This window comes from Trichoderma reesei (genome assembly GCF_000167675.1).
Source record: "Trichoderma reesei QM6a unplaced genomic scaffold TRIREscaffold_14, whole genome shotgun sequence".
NCBI classification, from domain to species: domain Eukaryota; kingdom Fungi; phylum Ascomycota; class Sordariomycetes; order Hypocreales; family Hypocreaceae; genus Trichoderma; species Trichoderma reesei.
Window position 1 is genome coordinate 280505 of NW_006711161.1, and position 18259 is coordinate 298763.

Below are 18259 nucleotides of genomic sequence, written 5' to 3' on the forward strand. Positions count from 1 at the left end.
ACCTCTCCCAAATGACTGCCTAAGGTACCTATGATCTGAATCTTCCCGTCGACGAGGCAGCAAGAAAATGATGCAGGTCCTCGACTGCCTCTACCAGGTACGAAGCCATCACTGCATGTACTATCCATCCGTCATTCTGGTGCCTGGTCGGCGAGCAAGGCATCAGCATTACCATCACCAGAAAAGCATGACCAATTTGGAACAACCCCCTTATTCCGGGCCGAAAGTACTGCAAGCCGCCAGGCATGCAAGACGGCAGCATATCGCGAACCGAGATCTCCAGATGCTGGCCGGTGCTAAGCCTCGTCAAAAAGACCTTGAAGCAACGCCATCAGGCACGCCCCTGATTGGCTCGATGTCGCCGCCACGGGCACTCGGACTAGGTAGGTAGGCCGCACTGTCGAGCTGTTGCGGGGAACTACAGTACAGTATGCACTACTACATGTAGTAGGAATGCTCGCACAGAGAACCTCTCGGAATGATGAACACCAGAGCGTCGATTCCAGCGTTTGTGAAGAGCGCCGTGTGGGTGCTGTCAGCGCAGTCTTCCCATGCATGTTGGAGAGATGCTCTCTACCACAAAGGTAGATAGTAGCTTTTTAGACACATGTTACATATCTGCAACAAACTCCATGAACCAATCTTTGATCCATTGTTCTATTTCGACTCCCGAGACAGAGGCTCAAAGAGCACCGGACAGCTTCCCCGTTGCGTCCGTGCCATGACAGCCAACGTTCGAGTCAAACCTCACCTCACCGCTCTCTCCGTGGCCTCTGCTTGACTAGGTACCCAATGCGAGACGCCCATATGCAAGATACTCGCCATTTGTATCCTTAGATCGACTCGCTTCATCAAGGAGGTATGCAACGCTTGTCATCGTACATACACACATAGCTTACTTGAGGCATTGGCTGCAACAAAGCACATGCTTCTGCTGCGGCCAGATTGAATGGGCCGGCACAGCTTGCACATGAGCACAGGCACATTATACCAAAGCCGTTGTTAGTAGTAATTAGCTGGTCCCGCGGCTCACCGAACAGTCATCCGGTGGGCTTGAAGAACTTGTGGGTGCGGTACCCTCATCTGCCCGTTCTGGATCGGTGGTCAAGACAGACAGGGCTCTTGTCGAACAAAAGGCTGTGTACCTACATGAAGCAATCACCTCCATCACAAGTGTCAAAAGATTTTTGCGAAGCTACAGAAGACGGCTACGCATTGCTGATCAGAGTGTCTCAGATGCATTCTTCGGGGCATCTCCAGGAATGAAAGCAGGAAGATGGCATCCAAGATAACGGCACACATCCGCTTCCAGCGGGACGCCTATGTAGCCACCGCCGTTTAATATAACCCGCATGCATATGACCTTTTGGAGGGCTGCCTGATCCGTCTTGCCGTGAAGTGACTCACACGGCGCACGCTTTGGCGTCCAGTGGACGCCCAGCAAGGCTACTACTAATCGCATCCCGGCGTACACATATCATCGCGTATCTCAATCGCCAAGTGTTCATACTGCCATCTGCACGGTTGCATCGCATTGACCAGCACCAGCTGTAGTGCTGAGCAATCGGATGGAGCTGCTCGCTGTACAGTATGGGCGGTCCAGTCGGAGGGTAGCACCGCTTCGCTAGACATCGTGGCTGCTATGTGCACCTCATCCAGGAAGTAGGTCAATACTTGGTATGACGGAAGCCTGTTGTAACATTCTGGCCACCTGACACCCAGCATAAAAGGACCAGAGCATCTCCGTGCAGACCAGGCAGCTGTTCTGCCGCTTTCAGGGAGCACGAGGCGCTGGCTGCTGATGAATGGCCCTTGGTGATTGGCTCCTTGCCATGCCGCCCTTCAGCCTTAGTCTGACGACTTACTATGGAGTACCTTGTCGAAGGATTCACATCTTGGTCTCCAAGGTCTCGTACTGCGGGCGAACCATAAGATCACCGCGCCGTTTTCTGGCGCCGTCACCCGACAGATTGGACCATGCTGGTGCCGAGTAAGAGGCCTCGCTTGACTGCTATATTGGATGCCAGAGCTAGCGGACGATGTAGGAGCGATGGGGGAGAGCTCATTAGTGAATAGATATCGTCTTTGCTGCTCCGTGTCTCGCCCAGGAGCATAGGGAAGGCCAGAAGCGACATTGACCCTCTTTATCGTCGTCGATTTCACGTTCTGCTAGCCTTGTAAACGTGTCTGGAGTCAGCCTTTGCGCAGATATTTACCACCCGAATGGCCGATACCATCGCAGCACTCTGTCAACTGTATGTGCGGTTTCATACAAGGGAAGGCCTGGTTTCTGTGACGACTGGTATATGTCAACGCATGCCCGTTCGAATAGAAGAAAGGTAGGTATGTCAGGGAGGTATATGTAGTAGAATGTCAATATTGGTCAGGACCACGCTCTCTTATCTGAAAGATTAGGAGCGGAAGCGGATAAGACAGAGAAGAGGAGGAGGAGGCACGGAGGGCAGAGCCATGTACATGTATGTAGTCAGCCATCAAATAAGAAACGAGATCCATCCACATCATCAGTGCGCTGCGAGGCGAGGCAACCACTAACCGTCGGTATGATGCACTGAAAATGCATCAACGATCCATCCGTCCCAACGCCGGCGCCTGGAGTAATGATGCAGCGCCTCAGTCACGCCCGCCAGCTACCAATCGTGTTGTCCCGTGGCTTGTTTGCCCGGGTGGGCGCAGAGCAGCTGGTGCGGCGTGATGCAGGGCGTCGAGGCTCGACGTGAGATTGATGCCATGTCCACTCTGTATGTTATCTTGTGTGTAATTATGTGACGAGGACGGGCCAATCAGCAGAGCAAAGAAAGCGGCAGACGGCAAGCATCTGACACGGCGCTCTTGGCTGTTGCTACCTATCTGTTTGCAAGGCGTAATATGAGGGCCAACATAGGTTGTCTTGTTTGGACGCTCAATGGCCAGACTCGAGTCGTCTCTTGTGCCCCGGTACGACTACTAATAGATCAATCTTTCGGAAAGCGTCCATGTTTGTGCTCGTACGACTGCCGGCGATGTCCAGGGCTGGTCGTCGCTGGTCGTCGCATCGTGAGGCTGTTGCAGGGCAGGGCAGGGGTGGGAGCATTGGAGGGAACCTTGGAACGGCACAGGGAGGTCGGGTTCCTTGGCAGCTCCCGTCCCGTCACCCTTGGAGCCTCCATCACGAGCACAGCACCCGCGACAGTGCTGGAGTGCAGTCCAGCCCCTCCAAATATAGCGGGCAGACAGTGGAGGTCATGCACCACCAGCGCCGTAGCCTCCATCCTCCAGCCTCTAGCGGCTAGCCTCCAGGGACGGGAGCCTGTACTGTAACACCTACAGCAGCTAGGCGAGCCTTCTGGCAGTGGAGCCTGGCCCTGAAGCCCACTCCCAGTGCGCTGATCACGCTGCTGCCGCCCCTCGATTTCAGCCGGGCCGGCGCCATAATATTTCCACGGCAAGCAGCATGGAAAGCTTGCCATTGAAAGGTTCTTTGTCGTGGGCCAGCCTCTTTTTTTCCATCTCCCATCTCCCATCCTTTGACTTTTCAACAACCGCGAGTCTCTACCGCCAGCGTTCTGCACGCGTTTGCGACCAGCTGCCGGCAGCCCGAGCCCTCAAATACCGTCTTGTTTCCTCATCCAGCCTCCCTCCTCAGTGCATCACATCGACGACGCAGCAGCGCAACCATCGTGTCTTGCTCCTCCTCCAACCGCAGCTCCAGAAGCTCCTCCATGCCGCTTGTCCGACAGCCGCCCTAACACGACCGAGTCAGGATGAAAGCCTCGCCGCTCATCATCAATTGGCATGATCAGAATGCCCCGATTTACTCTGCCCACTTTGAGCCAAACGGCAAGGGCCGTCTCGCCACGGCTGGTGGTGACAACCACGTGAGAGTCTGGAAGGTCGAAGCCGACGGCCCCGAACGCAAGGTTGAGTATCTGTCGACGCTCTCCAAGCACAACCAGGCGGTCAACGTGGTCCGATGGGCTCCCAAGGGTAAGCATTGGCCAGCCATTGATTCTCATTGTCCAGCTTCAGAGAAACTAACAATGGCTGCCGCATTCAAGGAGAGACGATTGCTTCGGCTGGCGATGACGGCAATGTCATCCTATGGGTTCCCAGCGAGATTCCAACCACCAACTTTGGGTCGGAAAGCCTAGATGACAAGGAGTCTTGGAGAGCCAAGCACATGTGTCGCTCTAGCGGAGCCGAGATATATGACTTGGCATGGTCGCCAGATGCCGTGTACTTCATCATCGGCAGCATGGATAACATAGCTCGAATCTACAACGCCAGCTCAGGTGTGTATCTGCAATGGGGATGGCCATGCTACATACCGTGTGCCGGCAGCTAACACGATGCCATTAGGAACCCTCGTCAGGCAAATCGCCGAACATAGCCACTACGTGCAGGGAGTGACTTGGGACCCGTTGAACGAGTACATCGCGACTCAGTCGTCCGATCGATCCGTCCACATCTACTCCCTCAAGACTAAGGACGGCCAATACACCCTAAGCCAGGACGACAAACTGCCACGGCTAGCGAGCCATATCAAGGCCGATCTTCCTCCTCGACGAATCTCCTCGAGCAGCCCTGCGCCGCCTGAATTCGGCCACCGAGCCCAGCTATCCACCGTGGACTCGGCTACGTCTGTGGGATCACCGGCTCCCTCAGCCCCGAGCACTCCTACTTCAGCTCCTCTGCCCATGAACCCGCCGAGCGTAATCAGCCACAGCCGACGATCTTCGATTTCCTCCCGTCGCTCTGTCTCCCCAGCGCCTTCTCTGCCTCTTCCGGCTGTTATGCCGATGGAGACGTCGCCGAAGCCTCACCATCCGCTCAGCGCCAATTGGGCCCTGGGAGCGAAGAATGCAAGTCTCTATGCGAACGAGACCCTCACGTCCTTCTTCCGACGACTCACCTTCACTCCTGACGGAAGCCTTCTGCTCACGCCATCCGGGCAGTACCAGATACAGCACCAGACGGACAAGGACGCAAAGCCAACCTACGAAATCATCAATACCGTGTACATCTACACCCGAGGTGGCATCAACAAGCCCCCGATCGCTCACTTGCCGGGCCATAAGAAGCCGTCCGTCGTCGTCAAGTGCTCTCCTATCTTCTACACCCTCCGCCAGTCTCCACCGGTGACCAAACATGTCACCATCGACACCTCGTCCGCAGAAGATACCATTCCGTCCCTCCCAGACCCGGTTTCCAAACCATCAGCCACGCCCTCTGTCATGGAGCCTCCCCCGCTACCCACGCTCACCTCGACCAACGCTGCCGCCGAAGGGGCTGCTCCTTCGAAGGGGGCAGCAGCCGAAAACAGCGCCTCAACGCCGGGCCCCAAACCCGCCTTTGCCCTTCCGTATCGGATGGTGTACGCAGTTGCCACACAGGACTCTGTCCTGCTGTATGATACACAGCAGAAGACTCCGATATGCATAGTGAGCAACTTGCACTGCGCGACCTTTACCGATCTGGCCTGGTACGTATATGCTGCCGCTCATATTTTTGTTGAGAAATGATGTATGGCTAATTCGTGATACCTACATAGGTCATCTGACGGACTCACTCTCATCATCTCGTCATCGGATGGGTTCTGCTCTACGCTTACCTTTGCCCCTGGCGAGCTCGGCGAGGTCTACAAGGGCGAGGTCGGTGCCAAGGCAGGCTCGGCCAGCCAAAATGCATCCACCCCGACTCCCACGTCCAACTTTGCCTCCCCTTCCCCTTTCGCCGGCGGGCCGCAGCATCAGCCGCGCAGCTCGGCAAGTTCATTCACGGCGCCCTCTCCGCCATCCGCATCAGCGGCTCCATCTCATCGCCCATCCTCGCCGGCAAGGTCGAACTCGACGTCGTCTGTGGCCACACAGCCTTCAGGCGTCGTGAGCAACCCGCCGCTCATTAGTGGGAGTGTGCCATCCATCACGGCCGCCAGCTCCGGCAGGGTCACGGGCGTGCCGTTGACCACGCCCCCAGAAACCCCCAAGGTGGTTCCCGGAGCCGAACCTGGGACTACCACTACTGCTAGTGTGGGCGTGAAGAGAGACGCCGACGAAGCAGAGAAGGACGATGGCAAGGAGCCAAAGAAGAGGAGAATTGATCCCACTCCTTCAACTCGTGATACAGCCTCTTCTCCTCGCTAGGGTCGTCTCTCTGGTCTCTTTTCCTCTCAATCTTTCCTATCCTTGTGTCTTTTAAGAGCGAGTTGTTGTATTTCTACGCAATGTCTCGTCCTGCGCTGGTGGAGCTAGGCATTCGACGTCGACAAGATGAGCAACGTGGTCAACCGATGAATCATATAGAGGGATGGTAGTGTGGGCCGACTATCACTGGCATAGACTGGCGTTTTTGCGGCTTGGCGTTGATTTTCACTTTTTCTTTCCATGGCAGCGGCTGAGGCGCGCACGAATGCTGAATCGCATCTAATCGCGTGACACCAAGCTGCCGGCTTTCTTTGCTTTGTTTCGTGATCTTTCGTTTTCTTGTCAGACATGGGCGGTTTGCCCAGTCACTGAAGTGGGAGCAGGCAGAATCGGCATGGGCAATAAAAACGCAGCACAGTATGGTAGTTTATTACACAGTCAGTTAATGTTAAAAAGATTCAAACAGCTAGATGATTGACCTGACCAGGCACGTTTACTCTCCATGTAGCAGCATATGTCGTGATGTCAGCGATACGAAGTCGAACGAGTACATGGCCTACGAACAGATATCATCCAAAGAGACTCATTTCAGCACAGGCATCCATCCCTTCCTGGGAACAAAGCCAGTCACGCCCTCATCGCGCAGAACATCCTCCGCCAGCCGGCCCGTGACGACGCTCCGCTCAAACTGCGGCCCGCGGACGTAGAATGGGTACGAGAGCCGGCTCGATGCCGGCTGCGGGTCTAGCAAGGGGCCACGGTCTGCAATGGGCGGTATCGAAGGCGGCGATGACGACGACGACGACGACGACGATGCTACTGCTGGCGGAGGGGGAGAAGGAGAAGGTGGTGGTGGAGGAGGATGAGGAGAAGGGGGAGGCTCCCACAGGCTACGGCCGCCACGGCGCCGCTTCTCGGTGAAGCCGGATGCGCGGCGGTCGAGCGAGAGATACCATTTTCGCTGGTATACGCTGCCGATGGTGTTGGACGCGCCGCGGTAGGCGTTTGTGAGACGGACTTGTGCGTCTTGGTCTTGGAGATGCTCCTCGCTGACTGAGGGTGCGTCTTGATTGGCTCGATATCGAGGGGGGTCACATTTACTTCCTCCCTCGATCGGATCATGGTTGTCATCATGTTTCTGGCCATCATCATTATCATCATTATCATCATCATCAGAAGAAGAAGAAGAAGACGATGATGAACCGCTCCTGCTAGTCTCAGGCTCCCGTGGCCGAACCCGCGCAGTCCTCCCTCGCCGCCTCCTCGTCCCCACAGCCCGCGCCCTCAGGCCCCTAGACCGCCCAGCGGCATCCTCCGACTTGGTCAGGCGGAGGTTGATGACGTACGGGTCGGGGAGCTTTGCTCCGTGGAGACGCAGCCGGATCTTGCGGGTCTGGAAGGCGGCGTGAAGCAGAGATTGGGCCGTCTCGTGCGGCGGCGGCAGCGGCGATGATGATGAGAGAGGACACGATGCTTCTTCTGATGGCGGTGAGGATGGGTCCTGTGGAGGGGCGTGCTTGCTGCGGCGCGGGAGGACGGAGTATGTGCCCGTGTCCCAGATGAGGAGGGAGCCTGTGTCTGGGGAGGCGGTTTCGACGAGGTGGTTCTGTTTTCTGGGTACGGATTGTGTGTTGTTCAGCGGTCAGTGAGACTGTATATCAGTGGTACTAGTAGTAGTAATAAGGTACACGGTGATATTACTTGAGAGAGAGAGAGGCAGTCAGTGAGTGAGTGGGTGGTTTCTATATGCAGGGTTATACATATGTAAGGTTGTATAGTAGGTGGCAATGCCAGCGGCGCGAATCAAAAGATAAGAGACAGCAAGACTTGCCCAAAGACAGTGGATGCGAGTCTCGGTGGCATTGCGGCTCAGGCGGCTGCTGTTGGCATCGCCGGGCAGCCCGTACATGACGGCCCAGCTGACGCTGCTGGTCTCGTTGATCTGGAGGCGGAGGTCGTAGTGGGTGCCGGCGACGGGGTGGTCGTGCTGATGCACCACGAAATGCGCACCGCCGGGGCTGCCCGCGCAGCTCTCGTACAGGCGCGCGTAGCGGGCGATGGACAGCCGGGGGACGTCGGCCGATGTCGGGCGCAGGTGCGACGAGAGGGAGGACGAGAAGCGCGCCAGGTGGTTGGATATCTGGACGGCTCCGGCCTCGATCTGGGCAGTGGTTGTTGTTGTTGTTGTTGTTGTTAATGCTGTTGCTGTTGCTTTTGCTGTTGTTGTTGAGGCGAGAGCTGCTGGTTTACTGGTGGTGGTGGTGGTGATGGTGGTGGGAGGATCAGAAGCAGGAGGATCAGGAGGAGGAGGAGGAGATATTGGGCGAGGCAGAGGGAGGTGAGATGCGGGAGAGTCGAGAGACCAGTCGAGGTTGCGTTTCTTGATGAGGGGATTGGGGATGAGGTCTGGACTGGGAAGCCGTTTGCGTGGTTGGTCCATGAGATGCGGTCGGTTTGATGTTGATGTAGGTAGTAGTAGTGAAGTGATGACGAGACGGTGTTGGTGAGAGCGGACAGTTCCGTGCCTACCTTAGAGGTAGCGTCTATTACGCACTACTACTAAGGTACCTTAGGTAGGTAGAGCACATCAACACTTTATGATGCTTGATGGCCCATTTGACGACTTGAAAACATCTCATTGCTCCAGGACTACGACGCATATCTGCTTGTAAACATCTACAGGGTACTTCTTGATGCTCCTATGGCACTCATTCCCACTCCATTCATCGGGTGCTGATGCCCAAATGCAGATGCGTGCAGAGACTGCAGATACGAGTACTTGTTGTGCACCAGCGCCATATTCTCTACAACTTGCAGCGCACATACATGTATGTACATGTACCTATACATACCTACCTACCTTACGCTCATGTCAGATATCCGCAGCCAATGTAGGCAAGGAAACTCTCCCGCTGACCGGCTATCCTTCAAAAAGACCTCAATAGTACTACATACATGCCATGCGAGCCAATCGCCAGTCAACAAACGCAGCAGCCATGGGGTGCATGCTTAGTCGTTATTTTCATCTCCAATGCTGACAGGTGCTTGTCTGTATTAAGGTATGAATGAGCATGCATTGCCATGGATCATATGCGTGAGACTCGGCTCATGCAACCTCGTAGCCAGTCACAGGCCGAGACGGACCGCGGCTATGGGAAGCTGAAAGCTGAACAGCTGCGCGTCTGCGTTGGAGCCGACGATTGCACCAGTCCAATAAAGAGCAGCAAACACGCAATGCTATAAAACCAATTGTTTCCATCTAAAAATACGGTCTAGAGTTGCTTGGACACACGACAAGATGTCCTCCTCCTTGCGTCGACGGGGAGTTTGTCTACCTAGTTACCTATATGTACCACCTGTACAGGTACTGGAACATCAAACAATTGGTGGTGGTCTACAAGCGGCGACGTGCAGTTTGCAGTTTGAGTGCAGGCAAATTGCATCTGCATCGTGCTTGCGTCTAGTACTGTACACAATGTATTACCTGGGTACACATTCGCACCGACGACCAGATGCAAGTCCGTCCGAATCGGGACGCAATCGACGTGCTAATCAGGTCGGCCCAGCAGCCACCCGTCGGCCGTCGTGGACATGCCGAGGCAAACGGGCGCTTGCAGCACTCAGAAACCAGGAAATCCAGCCAGAGCCCGCGGCGCCCCGCTTATATCCCCCTCCCATAGAAAAGGCCAGCCCCGGCTCCGCCTCAGTGGGCGAAGCTGGGCAAAAGCTGCAAGGGAGATACCAATTCGGTACCCCCTGCGCCGCGCCGGCAGGGATGGCGCTGCTCGTACTCAGCCCGTACCCTGTGCGAGCCCACGCGAGCCCCGGGATTTCCAGGTCTCGATTAATTACCAAGCCGGGGGCTTGTGATTGCAGTGTGGATTGCCTCCAGCCTCCAGCCAGCCGCTTGTGTCCCCTCCCAATCTTCCATCTTCCTCTTCGCTTGGCCTCTCTCTATCTCTCTAGTATCTCCCTCTCTCTCTCTCTCTTGAGCCTTACCATCGCATCTCCCCCTTCCCTTTTCTCAATTCCCACTCCATCCATCGTCCCGTCCTCTCGTCTCCCATCGCCCACGCCTGGTCTTTGCGCCATCTGCCTCTTCCGATCTCCCTCGTCGTGCCGGTCGCTTATCTCCCCCTCTTACACACTGGGGCCTTGTCGCAGCCCCAGTTGAAAAATCCAAACGAAATCACCTCGAACAGATCCTTCGGCAACGCCCGCCGTCTTCCCTCTTCTGCTCCTTATTCGGTATTAAGAACTATTACTACCAGCCACACCTCAGCGAAATACGCACAGGCGCACGCGCTTCCCCCTTGCGGCAATAACATTGGGATAGTACCCCGGTTGTTGTTGTTGTTGTTGTTGCTCTTGTTCCTGTCCTCCTCCTTCATATCACAGACCATCCCCCATAATGGCCTCGCCACCTAAGCCCTGGGAGCGAGCCGGTGCTGGACCCTCACGTAAGTCCAACCCGCGGAGCTGCTTCCCCCGTCTCTTCGCATCTGCTTTCTGCTCTAGCCCTAGATTGCGCTTCGCTCGTGACCTTCACATGCTGACCCGCCTCCCTCCTCAGTGAACATTCCCTCCTCGCCAGCCTCTTCATCAGCAGCGCCCTTATCGCCTGCATCATCAGTCGCCTCCATGGACGCTCCCCCGATACCAGAGCGCCCTGCTTCGCTCTCCGCCTCCATCAACCAGAACGCAGCCGCTCACGCCCGTGTCGGCGCCATGGGAGCCATGGGGGGCATGGGTGCCTCGCCCTATGGTGCCTACAACAGCGCATACTCATCGCCTTACTCAAGTCCCTACTCACGCTTTGGAGGCGGCTATGGAGGATATGGCGGCATGTACGGCGGATACGGGGGCATGGGCGGCATGTACGGCGGTGGCATGTACGGCGGCATGCCCATGGGCGACCCCAACAGCCTGGCCAACCGCTTCAGCAACGGCACTGCCGCCACGTTCCAGATGCTCGAGGGCGTTGTCACTGCCTTTGGCGGCTTTGCGCAGATGCTCGAGAGCACGTACATGGCCACGCACTCTTCCTTCTTTGGTAAGTCATGACCCTTGACATATAGCCCCGTCTCTTCTCCACGCATGCGGTTGCTAACACATGGACCAGCCATGATTTCCGTTGCCGAACAGTTCAGCAACCTGCGTGACACTCTGGGATCTCTGCTCGGAATCTTCACCCTCATCCGCTGGATCCGAACTGTCCTTGCAAAGCTCACCGGCCGTCCCCTGCCGGCCGATGCCGCGTCCCTCACTCCCTCAGACTTCGCCCGATTCCAGGGTCGATCCAGCAGCCCCGGCGGCTCGCCCCAGCCCCCCAAGGCCAGCCGGAAGCCCCTCCTCTTCTTCCTCCTCGCCGCCTTCGGCCTGCCCTACCTCATGTCGAAGCTCATCAGGAGCATCACCGCCAACGCCGAAGAGGAAGAGAAGCGGCTCGAGATGCAGGCCCTCGAGGCTCAGAAGCCCGTCGACCCTGCCAAGCTGGAGTTCTGCCGCCTCCGCTTCGACTTTACCCCCCAGCAGCCCAACGGCATGGAGCTGGAAGCCCGCAAGGGAGACCTCGTCGCCGTGCTGAGCAAGAATGACCCCGCTGGCCAGCCCAGCGAGTGGTGGCACTGCCGAAGCCGTGACGGCCGCCAGGGCTACCTGCCCTCAACCTACCTCGAGGTCCTCAAGCGATCTGCGTCTGAGCCCAAGAAGCTCAAGGCCGCGCCCGACAGCAGGACCAACTCGTTGACCAGCTCGTCCACGTCAGAGGAGGGCAAGAAGGAGTATGCTACCGCCGACGGCATGCAGAGAAGTCACTTTTACTCTTGAACGAAGATGCACCTTAACGACGACAAATTCGAAGCTCTGGCAATTAGAGCATTTGATTTTCTCAGAACCTCATTTGGGCGAAGCACAACGCATTCCCGTTTCTTTTTTATTTCGTTTCACCCTTGTCAATATTATTACACCGCGGGAGTTTGGAGCGAACAGCTTCTGTCTTTAGGAACGTACATGCCATCCACATTGGCTTCATGAAACAGTGCCGCTTCGATGGAGGTTGGTGGGATTGAGTCCCCCTTTGATCTTATGATCTTCTCTTGTGTACAAAAGTCGGGCGTGGGCGTGTTTTGGTTACTACCACTGTATTATCACTTGTTACATATTTCTCTTTTTTTTCTCTCTCTTAATCTACGTTACGAAGTTTGGAACAGCATTCATAACCAGGCAAATTTTGTGACCATCTTACGTAGAGACTTTCTACCACATTGCGTACCTAGGTGAACAAGCCGAACGTTGTCAAAAAGCCAGTCATTTGTTCATCATATGTCTAGTCCATGATAGGCCCTGCTAGGGCTGTAGCAATCCATGATCGTGTCTCATGGTCCAGATGCCCGTTCCCGGTGTTATACGGTCCAGACAGCAGTGTCGAGCACCAACTCACTAGCCTTCAGCTTCGTAGGCATTCGATTTGTGCTTGGGCTGGAACTGGAAGCCTGGGTGAACCGGTCCGAGGAACATTTCGCTATTGAGACCACGTTAGTCGATATTCTTTCCATCAGAAATTTGTAGTTCGAAAGACAAGCAGAGGAATTGTGGAGGAAGTATAAAGGGGTCAAGCGACAACCCAATCCAGCAGACGTACCTGATCTTGATCCAGTCCTTGTAGTTATCCGACGCCATCAACGTCTCCATCTCATCTCTACCCTTATACGCCGGCGGCCGGTCGTTCAACCGCGGAGGCAAGTGCTCCAACAGGCCAATCGGCACATAGCGGTGCGCGAAGCTCAGATACTCGAGCAGGAAGCGCCTGGTGTAGCCGATGCCCAGCTCGTCGGAGCCCCAGGCCTCGAGACCGTACTTGACAAACTTTTCAATGTAGCCAAGACGCTCGGTGGACGACTTGTCGAGGTACTGGCCCTTTTCAATCTCCTCAAAGATCCAGGGCTTGATGAGGGCGCCGCGGCCAATCATGACCGTGTCGACGCGGGCGTTGTCAATGTGCTCGTAGTAGTCGACGTGGGAGAAGCAGTCGCCGTTGCCGAGGAAGTACATGCGCCCGTCCTTGGCGTTGGGCAGCGTGCTCTCGTCCGGCTCGGCAATGGTGTCGGTGACTTTGGCCTTCTCCTCGTTGTACGTCTTGATGAGGGCGGCGCATTCGCCAATGTAGCCCCAATCCGCTGTCTTGGTGTACCGCTGCTCGCGGCTGCGGCCGTGGAGAGTAAGCGCCGCGCATCCGGGAGCGCCGAGGCGTTCACGATGCTCGCGAGCTCCAAAGGCCAGCTTGCCAATGATCTGAGTCGCTGTTGGTCGATCCTTGCGAACTCCGGTCCTGATCTTGGCAGTGATGGGAATCTCGCCAGACACAGCATTCATGCCTCGAATCATGCGCTCCAACTTGCCACTCGCCTCCAGAAGCGCAGAGCCAGCGCCGCCCTTGAAGACCTTGTCGATTGGGCAGCCGCAGTTGAGGTCAATCAGGCGGAGATGAGGACAGTAGCGGTTGAGAACGTCGGCGGCCTTGGTGACGACCCAGTGAGCACTACCGGAGATCTGGGCGCCAAACTTGAGATCGCGTGAGTTATCGTAGTCGTCGAACAACGGGATGGCTCCAGGGTTCATCTTGGGAGGCGTAATCTCAGACTTGTGAGCGCGCATCAGAGTCCAGTCAGGCTTGGATCCCTGGAGAAGAGGCATTCCCAAGGCCATTTCTGAGTAGGTGGCCTGACAACCGAGCTCAACGCACAGCCGTCGGAATGGTAGGTTTCCCTGGGTAGTCAGAGGAGCAAGCGTCGGAGTCTCTGGACCAAAGTACAGGCGGCGCTTCTCGGATGGCTTGAACGGCGGGTCGACAAATCGAGCTCGGAGGTCTTCGAGTCCCATCGCCGGTTGGTCTTTTCGGCGATGATGGAAGTCTTGGCTAATGCCACCCTCATGGTTCAGCCATTGGATGTATTGGTCCGCCTTGGTGAAGTCGAGTCTCTTGCGGTTGAGCTGGATCTTTTGGCCCATCGTGACGACGTTGTAGATGTCAGGCCGTAGCTCGTCTTCGCTTTTCGCCCGCTCCTCAGTATTCGGCCCCTTTTCCTCAGAAGCCTCTGGCTCAGCAGACTCATCCTCCTTGGGCTTTGGTGCCTCCTTGGGTTCTGCCTTTGGCGGGCGGTTATCGCTCAAGACCAGCTCCTTCCTGCCATCGGCGTGCTCAATCTCTTGCATATGGCTCTTGACGAACCGGCACTTCCAGCCCGAAGCACAGTAGCCATAAGCCTCGAAAGCAGGGCATTTCCCGCCGAGAGCTTCGACGTCCTCGCGACGACCCTCGCTCAAGTATTTGCGTAGATCGTGGCACATCTTGCACGAGTCGCCATAGCGGCACTCCTTTGGTGAAAATTCCGGGGAATAGGCCCTGCTGCTACAGAGGGGAATAGCATCGTCGAATCTTCCGAATGAGCGATCCGTATTCTGGCCCTTTGCCTTCTTCTTTCCCTTCTTTCCCTGAGATCTGGAGTCTTCGCCGTCTCTCTGAGACTGGTCTCGGCCAGTTGTGCCCCGGCCTTCAGCGGCGTCATCATCCACAGTAGGGGGGGGCTCATCCTGGTTCCTTGACATGTCGATGAGATATCTAGAGTATTTGTGTTAGTTGAGGGGGGTTTGCGTGAGACGCTATGATATGGCACTTGCTCTTTCTTGATGGGAGCCATGCCCTTAACACGGTCTGCCGGTCCGCCATTCGCGTCGGAAGGTTTTGAAGCCTCGGGCGTAGGCTGAGTTTCGTTGCCGTTCTGCGAAGGGCGAGTCGCGTCTTGGCCAGCCTCTCCATTTTGATTCTGGGGAGCAGCTGCGTCGTCAATCTTAATTCGCTTCGCAGCCCGCTCTTCGGAATGCGAGTCGGCCTCTGGCAATTGACAATCCATGGGAATATCAGCTTCTGTAGCCATGTTGGGCTGAGGGCGCTGTGAAGAATGTTGGTAGGATGATGGTCGTTTGGTCTGTTCTGAATATCTTGAAATGCTCTTCCAGAAGAGGGCTGATGGAAATTTCACAATCGTCAGGCTTGTCAAGAAGAAGAAGGAGAAGAAGAAGAACAAATAATTCTTTCCAGTCAAATTGGAGGACAAAAGGCAAGGCACAGAAGCTATTGAGGCAGCCTCGTGTCGTTGATGAGTTGAAGAAAAGTTGAGTGAAGTGGAGCTAGAATCTTTATCGATATGGAAGTTGAAGTGAATTGTTCCCAGTTAGGTAGGCAGTCTTGGTGTGTGGCTGGTGCAATGCCGAGCCGCTCCTGCTATTTCTTGTTTGGAGAGGCTGACTCGAGACCTCAAAAAATGCCACTTCCACGTACGAACTGAAGAACTGGGAAATGGAGATCTATGGCAGAGCTATTGTGGCAAGATAAGAATTGTTACTCAGGTAACAAGAAGCTAAGAAGCTCGAATTGTATCCAAGAAGCATGCATCGTTTTATGCGTTACACATGCTAATGCCACTGGTATACACGCTTATCGCAATCGCAGCTCCCTCTATCAATACGTCATGTCCAGTAGCGTCCAAGCCGCTCCAGCGCCTACAGCGCCTATCCCAACCCGCGATAGCCGTCTCTCCAGCGCCCAGACCGCTAAATCAGGTCCCCCAGCAGCAGCGTCGAAACCACCTGGACCAGCCAGAGCGACCTAACCTAGCATTCAATCCAGCGACCCAATTGATGCCACCCCACTAACTACACCACCTGCAGACTAAACCCCCCTCTCAGCCCAGCACCCAATCTCCGTGTCAAAGGAGTCAAGCTCCTCCTGCACGCGTCCCCTCTGTGAGACGTCGCGAATTGTGCTGCCAAACCTCCAGAGCTGCTCTCCACTAAGGGGGCAATGAGGAGAAGTTGGCGAGACCATGGAGGATCAGGGCCAGCCGTCTGCTAGTGCGACCCGATCTCCCAACAAGGCGTCCACCTTCAGCTCGGGACACCCCGAGCATAGCTCCCAGGGGATTGTCGCCGACCCCTCTGGCAATCGATTATTGTTCGACGATGACGATGACGACGACGACGACGATGACGCCGATGACGAGCCGGGGGGCGGATACGGTGGAGGGGAGGTGAGGAGGCGCGAGAGACACGAAGCCGTGGACGACGAGGCATCCCGATACGCGGCGATGGAGGACGAAGAGCCGATCTTGCCGTTGCCCAGGAGCCACACGCCGGGCCAACTTGCGGCCAGGAGCAACGTCCCTGGCGATCACCAACGTGGCAGCAAGGGGGCCGCCGAGCTGCCTCTCCGCCAGAGGGCAATCTCAGCCTCGCACCCCCATCCACCACCTCGCCCGGCAACAGCTCCCGGACATAGAAAGATGACGGCCGCGTCGAACCCCGTTCCCGACGTCCCCCCTGCCGAAGCGGATCATAAGCCGTCCGCCGCGGCTGCGTCGTCGAGGACGACATCGGCAGTGTCAACTCGCCAATCCAACATCATCGTCTCTCGCCCGGTGCCCGGCAAGCACACCACGTTCCCCCCGCTGCCCAGACCCGACGACGGACCAGATGTGTCTCCCGCCCCGGCATCCGGCATGTACTGGTCGAAGGCGCCGGTGTCCGGATCACCGCATTCGAACCTGCGGGCTCACACGACGACGCTCATCGGCTCCAACGTGTACGTGTTCGGCGGCTGCGACGCAAAGACGTGCTTCAACGCCATGTACGTGCTCGACGCCGACTCCTTCTACTGGTCGGTGCCGCACATGGTGGGCGACATTCCGATGCCCCTGCGGGCCATGACGTGCACGGCGGTGGGCAAGAAGCTCGTGGTGTTTGGGGGCGGCGACGGCCCCGCGTACTACAACGACGTGTACGTGCTGGACACGGTCAACTTCCGGTGGTCCAAGCCTCGCATCGTGGGCGACAAGCTGCCGTCGAAGCGCCGCGCGCACACGGCGTGCCTGTACAAGAACGGCATCTACGTCTTTGGCGGCGGCGACGGCGTGCGGGCCCTCAACGACATCTGGCGGCTCGACGTCAGCGACACGAGCAAGATGTCGTGGCGGCTCATCTCGAGCGCCGACAAGCCGGCGCAGGGGGGAGCGCGGGAGCGGCGGCCCAAGGCCCGCGGCTACCACACGGCCAACATGGTCGGCAGCAAGCTCATCATCTTTGGCGGCTCCGACGGCGGCGAGTGCTTCGACGACGTGTGGATCTACGACGTGGAGCGGCACATCTGGAAGCTGGTCAACATCCCGATGACGTTCCGGCGGCTCTCGCACACGGCCACCATCGTCGGCTCGTACCTGTTCGTCATCGGCGGGCACGACGGCCACGAGTACTGCAACGACGTGCTGCTGCTCAACCTGGTGACCATGACGTGGGACCGGCGCAAGGTGTACGGCATGCCGCCCAGCGGGCGCGGGTACCACGGCACGGTGCTCTACGACAGCCGGCTGCTCGTCGTCGGGGGCTTTGACGGCAGCGACGTCTTTGGGGACGTGATGGTTCTGGAGCTGGCGGTGCATGCGTATTACTCGCAGATTAGCCATTTCACGATTGACGTATGATGATGACGGGACACACACACACAAAGATGAAAGAGGAGGAGAGCATATACTGCAAATTCTGAACTTGTTTACTACTTCATACCTTGTTGTTAGGACTTTGATATTGTTTTCACATATGAAGCATGTGCATAGAAAAGGCCGATTCCTTTTCTTTTTGTAATTGTATAGCAGCGAACACCACGAGTTTGAAACATGGAGAAGACATGTAAGCAGACCTATTGATCGATTCCAAATTTTTCATCCCGAGAGTGACACCGGCAATTTCATAAACAAGACTATATCAAAGTATAATCATCTGGAAAGAATTGTTCTGTTCGTGTTATACAAAAGAAAGTGCACGTAAGAGTGCACATATATGCACATTATATATACAGTTTGTTTCGTTTGACCACCCATCAAATGCAAGGCGAATGCAATCAAGCCTCCATGATATGCAAGAGAAATGCTGGACAAGTGAAATGAAGACCCAGTGATTCCGTCACCAACTCAATTGTAGCCTCTTCCCTTATTTTTTTTTCTCTATCCGTGACGAGAACGACCAGCCCAAAGAGAAAAGAAAATCGAAGGCAGTCCTCGAATACCCAG

The 18259-nt window shown here is 56.2% G+C and overlaps 5 protein-coding genes across 5 annotated transcripts; 3 read left to right on the plus strand and 2 right to left on the minus strand.

Moving 5' to 3' along the window:
- Positions 1 to 3761: 3761 nt before the first annotated feature.
- Positions 3762 to 6140, plus strand: TRIREDRAFT_64684 (uncharacterized protein; the record flags this gene model as incomplete). The annotated part of the gene is made up of 5 exons (XM_006966703.1): positions 3762 to 3984; positions 4056 to 4289; positions 4357 to 5228; positions 5301 to 5479; positions 5549 to 6140. 5 exons carry the CDS (start codon positions 3762 to 3764, stop codon positions 6138 to 6140), a joined length of 2100 nt encoding a protein of 699 aa, XP_006966765.1.
- Positions 6141 to 6723: 583 nt separating this feature from the next.
- On the minus strand, positions 6724 to 8307 carry TRIREDRAFT_64757 (uncharacterized protein; the record flags this gene model as incomplete). The annotated part of the gene is made up of 4 exons (XM_006966806.1): positions 6724 to 6902; positions 7035 to 7157; positions 7242 to 7533; positions 7960 to 8307. Coding segments are annotated over 4 exons (942 nt in total), but the record flags the coding sequence as incomplete, so codon positions are not given.
- Positions 8308 to 10521: 2214 nt separating this feature from the next.
- Positions 10522 to 11969, plus strand: TRIREDRAFT_64658 (uncharacterized protein; the record flags this gene model as incomplete). The annotated part of the gene is made up of 3 exons (XM_006966704.1): positions 10522 to 10600; positions 10735 to 11193; positions 11263 to 11969. Coding segments are annotated over 3 exons (1245 nt in total), but the record flags the coding sequence as incomplete, so codon positions are not given.
- A 612-nt stretch (positions 11970 to 12581) lies between these two features.
- On the minus strand, positions 12582 to 15076 carry TRIREDRAFT_109015 (uncharacterized protein; the record flags this gene model as incomplete). Its single annotated transcript, XM_006966807.1, has 3 exons — positions 12582 to 12663; positions 12784 to 14732; positions 14816 to 15076. The coding sequence occupies 3 exons, from the start codon at positions 15074 to 15076 to the stop codon at positions 12582 to 12584; spliced, it is 2292 nt and encodes a 763-aa protein (XP_006966869.1).
- Positions 15077 to 16480: 1404 nt separating this feature from the next.
- Positions 16481 to 17674, plus strand: TRIREDRAFT_64392 (uncharacterized protein; the record flags this gene model as incomplete). The annotated part of the gene is made up of 1 exon (XM_006966705.1): positions 16481 to 17674. One exon carries the CDS (start codon positions 16481 to 16483, stop codon positions 17672 to 17674), a length of 1194 nt encoding a protein of 397 aa, XP_006966767.1.
- Between the last annotated feature and the right edge of the window lie 585 nt (positions 17675 to 18259).